Genomic DNA, 7,884 nt, shown 5'->3' with positions numbered 1-7,884 from the left:
CAGCCTGGGGCGAACGTCTCAACCAGCTTGTTGAGTTTCTGCAGGTTCATCTGAACATCATTATTGTTGTTGATGACCACATCGGTCTTCTGCAGGGGATCCATGCCTTCGAGTCGGAAGCTCTGGAGGCCTCGGAGGAACTGGACCGCTGATATGGCAGGCTGTCGGGTTCCGTTCATAAGTGAGTCGGTCTTCTTGTCATCCGTAGCCAAACGGGAGAGACCCTTGGTGTTGCTGCACACGTCGGCAATTGCGCCAGAGAAAACGTTGATAGCTTTGATGAGTTCCGAGTGTGTCGCGTTGGGACCATCCGCAATGAAATTGTTAAAGGACGTAGCAAACTCCATAGCACTGGCTGATGCCTTTTCGATCTGTGACAGTACGTAAGATGGAGATGCATTTTGGTTACCAGCTTGCATGTTGGAGTCCAACTCGTACAAAGCATCATCCACGCGCGCAACGCCAGCCTGAAGAACCGAGTCGATGATGTCGTTGATCTTGTCGAGGTTCGACATGATAAGCGCATCAATTTGTCCGTCAAGAGCATTATCAGTATCACCCTGGTTCATCTTGAGCTCGTTGAGCTCAATGAGTGTCTGGTCCATGCCAGCCTTATACACCTCAAGCTCCTCCTCCTTGTCTCTGAGAAGCTGCTCGAGATCAGAGCTACCATCTCGGACGTTCATCTGGGCGTCCTCAAGCTGGCGCGACTTGTTTCGTAGCGCCTCCTCGAGATCCGCCATCTCACGGTTGTACTTGGAAAGCATCGTCGAAAGCTCGTTGCCCTTGCTGCGTTCGAGGTTGTCGGCCCTTTCTTGAGCGAGACGGAGCTCACGCCTAAGCTTCTCAACTTCATCCTTGCTGCTGCCACTCGCGCGATCCTTGTCATGAAGAGCGCGGTCACGCTCACGGATCATGTCGGCCAACTCCAGGTTCTTCGTCTTGATCTCACGCTCGAGCTTCTCGCGTCGGTCGATGGCCTCCTGTGCGCTGGCCGCCTTGAGCTGAACTGCCTTGAATTTCTGTAAAAGATCGAGATGCTCATGTCGAAGTTGAGAGTAAAGCTTCGCCAAGGCCTCGTATTTCGTCCGCCATGTGTTGACCTGCTCCTGGAGAGCTCGGATCTGGTCATCCTTGCTGTTCATTTGCTGGCCAAGACTGTTTTGGATGTGTGACAGCTCACCCTCCAGAGCCTTGACTCGCTGGTCGTATTGCTGCAGCATCAACTGGTCACGCTCATACTGAGCCCGCGCGTTGAGGTTTTCACGCTCCAGCTCCGCAAGGCGCCCCTGAGTCTGCCATTGAGCTTGCTGCGCCATGAGCGCCTCCTGCTCTCGCTGTTGCTGCTCCATGAGCTGTTGTTGCTGCTGTTCGAACTCGCGCTGCGCTTGCATCTGCGCCTGCTGTTGCGCCAAGAGAGCTTGTTGTTGCTGCTGCTCAAGAATGCGCTGCTGCTCTTCGTACTCTCGGTTCTGGCGATCCAACTCGCTCTTCCAAAACTCATTCATCTCATCGGGAGCGTCATTCTTGGGCTCCGGCAGAGGAGATGGCTTACGCTCAATCTCTTGCTTCGGTCGCGCGGGGAGGGCGGGGGCGTCATCATCCTCGGCCAAGAGGTTTGGAGGGTCTTGTGGAAGCTTGGGTATGGTGATGAGACTGGTAAGGTATCGCAGGTTTGAACACTCGTAGTAGAACTTAACCAAGCGATAATGCTGTGCGTTGTAACGTTCACGGAGGGGTTCAAGAGCTTCGTCGTCACCGGTAGCTATAAATATGTTAGCCCTAAAAATCATAAAGCGTGAGATGAGTGAATCACTGACTCGAGTGCATTGCGCGCAGCATGCTTGTGATGAACTTGTAAATTCCGTAACTCTCCTGTACAAGGGGTACGAGAGCCGCAATTCGGCACTCGTTGTTTCCCACGTTCCGGAAGTGAGAGAAGATCAGCTTTTGGAACTGCTCGATCTTGTCTTGCAGCACCATAAGGTCGCTGATGGTCTCGTAGCCTTCGTTGGGATCGTTGATAGCTTTGAGGCTCAGGTACTCCTCATATTCGAATGTTCCGTTGAACTCAGGGTGCTGGTGGTGGAATGAGAGCTTCGCAAGGAGGTAGTAAACGTATTCGCGGATCAGGGGCGCGTATCCGCGCATACCTTCACCACCTCCGCCCATGCCGCGGTTCAAGCTATCAATCCAGGCGCGGTTCGCCATCGCTTCCTTCAGGGCGCTAGGGTGGCCTTCTTGGAGCACCTTGTGGATCGTAATGAGGGCCTTGAATGTCTGGACTTCGTCGGCGAGGATCGGTTGACTGGAGCGCTCAATCAGTAACAGTTGACATGATAGACGGCGTATAAGACATACACCTTAATGCCAGCCCAGAAGGCGGCAGACGACCTGTGGTCCCATGTATACACAATGCATGCGCGAACATGCTTACGCTTCGGGGAGATCTCTTCGGCGTTGGTAGCTTTCTTAATGTTGATGGCGAGCTCTTGATCGGACCTGCGCAAGATGATGGGGTCAGCTTGGTGTTTCTAGAGCGTTGCGATGTGTCACTGACTTGGTATGCTCAGTCCCACGCACAGCAGCAGACATGTTTGCAATTGGTTGCGGATAAGCCCCGCGATGCTATTAATCTATGCGAGGTAAAGATGTTTGTCTAGGTAGACTTTGTCGCGAGCTTCAAATGGTATGTGCTGCAGTGACCCCTGGAAATCACGAGACAATTTCCCCGTCGAGCCCAACGCCGCGCAAGCTAAATGAATTAGGCAGAGGATAAATGGTCGACAGTCGGTAGAGATGGAGTAGGATTCGGACGGCAATTGTGTATGGAATCCCTCTATAGGGCAAGAATTCGAGGTCGTCGTCAGCTTTGACAAGTTCGGGCGACTGTTGGGCGTCTTGGCTGCGATTCGATGCCGTAGCTTTCGTGGCTGGGCCGTAGCCATGGAAGAGGCCTGGACAGCGTCATATGGGGTACGTATTCTTGTTTTGTGGGGCACAGCAGATTCCGCGAAGAGAGTACAATCTCTGAATAACTGTCAGGGTCCCCTTTTGGTTGTTTGTGGAGAACTAAGTGCATATTTATGGTGAATTATTATATTTTATGGTAATGTAGCATAAGTGTTTATGGTGAATTTATTGTATTTTATGGCAATATGGCATTAATTTTTATGGTGAGTTTATTGGATCTTATCATAATGTAGCATAAATGTTCATGAATTCCCTACTTTGAACTACGCTTCAGTGTTGGTTTACAATTGAAACAGTGGTTGTATATAATCTTCAGGGCCTACCAAGAACTGACTTTATCTTCCACTCTGTAGATAACAGTTATTGAGGTAGCAATCCATGTGTCTGTCTTTCTCTTGAGAACCACAATCATACAGATGTCATGCTGTGTAATTAATTGCCTCGAGATCAGTATCTAAACACATATCAAGTATGAATGAAACATTCCATCTGTTTATGCGAGAAGTTCGAGCTGACATGTGTCATAAGTGAGGCCCGAAGACAATATTTGGCGTCGGCAAAGTGAAAACTCACGACTCCACGACATATTGGAGTCTGGTTCCTGAAGAAGTCGGAAGCACAGTCTCATGTAGCTACAGGGGGTCATCACACATCCTGAGACAAATTCTCATTGTATCGTCTCCACGGCGAGATCGATTGATAGGTACAGGCAGTAAATGAGTAACTTCTCTTGATCCTGTTATGGATGTTACAAGATGTCAATGTCAAGTTACAGGGTAGGCAATCGCCGATAAGTGTATGGGTTAGAATAAATTCAGAGGTCTCATCAGGGAACGTATGACCTAAAGGTGTACCAAAGACTAGAGATTATGCTCTATCATTGTAATTTCACCCTGCTGTGAGTTCCAATTCACTATTATCCTCTGACCCGCTTAGTGATAGAAGATTCATCATGTACCACAGAATTCTATGCATTGATAGTCCTAGATCAATGAGATGATGGGTGTTATTGGCTTGTATAATTTGACAGGTATTATGGACCGATGTTGGATCAAACACTTGGCTATCGACACTCAGGACATTCACATGAAACCGTACGACTCTGACTAGTGCCAGGATTAGATGACAGCAAATTGGAAGGGCATTGGGAGAAGCGTCAGTTCATTTTACGCCAAGTCATCACCGGGCCTTCTATATGGGCCGGTCACAATTCACCAGAGGTATCTTCTAATACAGAGAAGGGGATGCTTCAAACGATGTCTTTTTTCTGGTCCTATGCCGTACAGACATCAAAAGGCAAGCCCTTGCCATGCAGAATTCTTTCCCATCCGGACGCAATACCCCAAATAAATAGAAGCAAGCACCACCAACCCCCGCAATATCTTTTCTTTTAGATCGTGGTCTCGTAGGCAAGAGGGGTAACGGTCATGGGGGGGTTCTCGGAGAGCGACAGTGTGTGGGCGCCACGAGGTCCAAGGGGCTGACGCTTGACCTGGACAACGGTTCCGGTGGCCTTGGCCTCACGCTTGGCCTCGGCGTTAGCCTTGACTCGCTTGAGGAAGTCCTCACGAGATCGGGACTGCGAGATGTGCTCGATTCGGACGTTGATTCGCTTCTCGATGTATCGGTGCTTGACCTGCTTGTAGATGATGACACCGACAGCGGACTTGGTGACGTTGTAGATGACACCAGTCTTTCCGTGGTAGACCTTGAAGGGCATACTGAAATCCATTGTTAGCCCTCCTGCTTCATTTTCCACAAGATTTCCCAATATAGCGTCCAAGTTTCGCAATTTCGCGTAGGATTTGTCGCATATTGGTAAAAAAGGGCGTTGCTTACCCCTTCTGGACGGCACCGTTCGCCTTAATGTCGACGATATCTCCAACGCGGTACTGTCGGAGGTAGGTGTTCAGGGCAATCATACCCTTCTTGCGGAAGTCCCGGCTGAAGGCATACTAAATTTCACATCGTCAGTCTCATGCCCGACGCCGTCCAAGTTCGCAAATCGCTCTGGTTGAACATACGCGGGTGCCCGCTCTCTTTCCGTATGAGTGACCCATCTCGAATCGTGTGATCTGCCGGTCGCGGGAGGGTTGGGGTTAGTAGTCGTGGGTTGGCGAAAGAGATGGTGAAGTCCGTCGCTTTGGTGTTCTGGATTTCTGGAGCGGCCTTGTGTGGGACGGCACCTCAGATTTTCCGAAGTTTTTTTTTCTCGGTAGGGCAAGGGCGACTGTGGGTGGGACCCCACCCGCACCTTCCAAAACTTAGGGTTGAGGCCAGCACACGTGATCTCGAATTGGCGGCCAAATTTCCTTCGCACATTTTGACTATTTGGCTCTCGTCTCGTGAAAGTTCATCTCCCGCAGAACACCCAAGGAGCAAGTCAAGTAAGTGCTGCCAGTCAACATCACCAAGTTCTTCAATTAACAAAGACTTCAGGATGCCTCCCCGCGCCCACTCCAAGACCTCTCGTGTCCCCCGCCGACCCTTCGAGTCTGCCCGACTGTCAGTATCACCGGCCACTGAACATGAGCTTGACTCTGTTTAAGTCGATTGTGAATCAAGACTGACCGATAATAATAGTGACTCCGAGCTTAAGCTCGTCGGCGAGTATGGCCTGCGCAATAAGCGTGAGGTCTGGCGAGTCGGTCTGACTCTGTCCAAGATCCGTCGTGCTGCCCGGTATGATAAACCTCTGCAATTTCTGTGTGCACTGATTCAAGATTTGCTAACACACAAAAACAGTCAGCTCCTTACCCTCGACGAGAAGGACCCCAAGCGTCTCTTCGAAGGCAATGCCCTCATTCGACGTCTCGTCCGTGTCGGTGTTCTCGACGAGTCCCGCATGAAGCTGGATTACGTCCTGGCCCTCAAGATCGAGGATTTCCTTGAGCGTCGTCTCCAGACCTGTGTCTGGAAGCTCGGTCTCGCCAAGTCTATCCACCACGCCCGTGTCCTCATCCGCCAGCGTCACATCCGAGTCGGAAAGCAGATCGTCAACGTTCCTTCTTTCATCGTCCGTCTCGACTCCCAGAAGCACATCGACTTCGCTCTTACCTCGCCCTTCGGTGGTGGCCGTCCCGGCCGTGTCCGCAGAAAGAAGGCCAAGGCCGCCGAGGGCGGTGAGGGTGGCGAGGACGAGGAGGACGAGGAGTAAATGCAACCAAAAATGCAAAAGCGGCTCTCCCTGTCTAGGGCACTTGGTGATGGGATACCACTCATGGGAAGGGGATTCTCTTCATAGCTTGCGGCGTTGGCCAGAGGATAAAAATGGAATGATTTCACCGGATAACGACAAACAAAACTTTCCCGGTGTCTCTCCTAACTGTGTATATGAATCCCATGAAACCTGAATCCAATTACGACATCTACCCACTGCGCTTGTTCATCGTGAATGCTCTAATACCATGTATGTCCCCGTAATAAATGGACCTATGTAGTATCAATTATAATAATTTTAAGTAAACATCTGGCTATGTCAAAAGCTCATCCGTACCCAGCATCTTGGCCATGGGATCATCTGTGGCTCGTCTCTTTTTCCTGAACTCCTCCATCTCCTCTTCCGTCACCCCGTTCATCATTTCTTCTCTTGTTCGTTTTTGTGGCTTCTCTTCTTCGTCCTTCTGCTTATCCTCCTCAACTGCTTCCTCTTCCTTGTCCTCAATCAGGTTAGCCCCTGTTCGTTGACGTTCAGCGGCTTCCCATGCCATCTTGCCATCGTCTCCGGTACAGTAGCTGTTCTTGATGAACGAATGACAGCAAGAGTAGCCCCATTTGAAGTTGGACCACCAGCTGCCCCATACGGAGGTGTGGTTGTTGATCATGACATCCTCAGCGTACTTTGACTTGGCCTCCTTCTTGGGTGCGCCCTTGATCAAGCCCGCTTCGTCGTATTCAACAAATGTCTCGGACTCGGTAATGGCCATATTGCGCAAAGCAGCTGGCATGACCTTTTGATCTCCACCGTACTTTTCTGCGAGAAGCTTCTCTCGTTCCGCACGTTTTGCCTCGGCTTCTTCCATTTCCTTCTTCCGGTAGAACTCTCCTGCCGTTGGGTTGGCCTGTAAATGTTGGCTTGTGTCTCCAGATTTCTCTTGAGCCTCCCATGCATAACGCTGGGCGTTCTCGAAAGCGCCAGCATCGCCAGATGATCGCATGAATCCCTCTTCAGCGAATACATCAGCCGCCTTGTCAGCTGTCGCACCGGCATCAACCAATGATCTCGTCTTTGGGTCGTATTTTGCAGATTCTAGATCGAGATTCAGTAGATACTTGGCGGTATCTTCTCGTATTCGCAGTTGTCGGGTAGCTGTGCTCTGATGCTTGCTCATGTCGTTCTCTTCCGCGTACTTATCACCCTCGTCCGCCTCTTCATCGCCAGCCTCTCCCTTGGTGGCCTGTTTGCGCAGCTCCTCCATCTGGTTGAACTCGTCCACCACGTTGCGATATTCCTTCGCATCATAGCCATTCCAGCGGTCACGTTTGGCATCCCAGCCCATCTTGACGTCCTGGATCACTTCGTCGGCCTGGATGTCTCTTCCTGTCCATTTGGCACCTTTTGCGCGTGGTCGGCTCAGGCAGTCTTTTTTCTTGTGTGTCATGGAACCGCAGTTCTCGCAAGCGCCTTTTCGGTATTTGGTAGCTGCTGGACCGGCCTTCCTGCCGCGATCGTACCACTGAGACTTCTCATCTTTCTCCTCGCGACGCTGATGCTTGAGATAATCGTTGTCGTCGCCATCATCACCAGCGTAGAATGGTCGTTTACTGATAAAGGATGGTATGTATATGTTCTCCTCCTTCGACGCGGCACCTGCACCGGTACCAGATGGTGGCGGTTTCGGAGGGGGAGCAGGCATACTGAGGAATTTCGAGGCTGATCAGGGCTATATCTGATTCACAGGGGGCAATGCA

General features: G+C 50.9%; 4 protein-coding genes across 4 annotated transcripts in view; 1 reads left to right on the top strand and 3 right to left on the bottom strand.

Annotated features, from left to right (window-relative positions):
* FGSG_13273 (SLA2 protein) overlaps positions 1-2,595 on the bottom strand; it is a gene marked incomplete at both ends in the record, with an annotated part of 3,348 nt that extends 753 nt beyond the window's left edge. The window contains 4 exons of the mRNA XM_011321510.1: positions 24-1,765; positions 1,821-2,308; positions 2,362-2,534; positions 2,584-2,595. Of these exons, the coding sequence (XP_011319812.1) occupies positions 24-1,765; positions 1,821-2,308; positions 2,362-2,534; positions 2,584-2,595 (2,415 nt within the window). The remainder of the gene's footprint in view (positions 1-23; positions 1,766-1,820; positions 2,309-2,361; positions 2,535-2,583) is intronic.
* A 1,511-nt stretch (positions 2,596-4,106) lies between these two features.
* On the bottom strand, positions 4,107-5,107 carry FGSG_08895 (uncharacterized protein). The gene is made up of 3 exons (XM_011321509.1): positions 4,998-5,107; positions 4,813-4,928; positions 4,107-4,694 (listed from the first exon to the last, which is right to left on the bottom strand). Exons 1-3 carry the CDS (start codon positions 5,031-5,033, stop codon positions 4,364-4,366), a joined length of 483 nt encoding a protein of 160 aa, XP_011319811.1. The 5' UTR covers positions 5,034-5,107; the 3' UTR covers positions 4,107-4,363.
* A 223-nt stretch (positions 5,108-5,330) lies between these two features.
* Positions 5,331-6,348, top strand: FGSG_08896 (40S ribosomal protein S9). Its single transcript, XM_011321508.1, has 4 exons — positions 5,331-5,360; positions 5,413-5,478; positions 5,557-5,655; positions 5,719-6,348. The coding sequence occupies exons 2-4, from the start codon at positions 5,414-5,416 to the stop codon at positions 6,128-6,130; spliced, it is 576 nt and encodes a 191-aa protein (XP_011319810.1). The 5' UTR covers positions 5,331-5,360; position 5,413; the 3' UTR covers positions 6,131-6,348.
* A 98-nt stretch (positions 6,349-6,446) lies between these two features.
* Positions 6,447-7,829, bottom strand: FGSG_08897 (pre-mRNA-splicing factor SLU7; the record flags this gene model as incomplete). The annotated part of the gene is made up of 1 exon (XM_011321507.1): positions 6,447-7,829. One exon carries the CDS (start codon positions 7,827-7,829, stop codon positions 6,447-6,449), a length of 1,383 nt encoding a protein of 460 aa, XP_011319809.1.
* Positions 7,830-7,884: the final 55 nt, after the last annotated feature.

The sequence above is a fragment of the Fusarium graminearum genome, chromosome 2 (genome assembly GCF_000240135.3).
Source record: "Fusarium graminearum PH-1 chromosome 2, whole genome shotgun sequence".
Classification (NCBI taxonomy): Eukaryota; Fungi; Ascomycota; class Sordariomycetes; order Hypocreales; family Nectriaceae; genus Fusarium; species Fusarium graminearum.
The sequence above is the reverse complement of the archived record's forward strand: the minus strand, read 5'-3'. Positions and strand labels throughout refer to the sequence as shown.

Bases quoted from the DNA above. Each gene is read 5' to 3' on its own strand.
- FGSG_08895 (XM_011321509.1), bottom strand. From the start codon at position 5,033: ATGGGTCACTCATACGGAAAGAGAGCGGGCACCCGC. The intron at 4,929-4,997 runs GTATGTTCAACC...TGTGAAATTTAG, and splicing joins GAAAGAGAGCGGGCACCCGC to TATGCCTTCAGCCGGGACTT. The intron at 4,695-4,812 runs GTAAGCAACGCC...AATGGATTTCAG, and splicing joins AACGGTGCCGTCCAGAAGGG to TATGCCCTTCAAGGTCTACC.
- FGSG_08896 (XM_011321508.1), top strand. From the start codon at position 5,414: ATGCCTCCCCGCGCCCACTCCAAGACCTCTCGTGTCCCCCGCCGACCC. The intron at 5,479-5,556 runs GTCAGTATCACC...CGATAATAATAG, and splicing joins CCCTTCGAGTCTGCCCGACT to TGACTCCGAGCTTAAGCTCG. The intron at 5,656-5,718 runs GTATGATAAACC...ACACAAAAACAG, and splicing joins AAGATCCGTCGTGCTGCCCG to TCAGCTCCTTACCCTCGACG.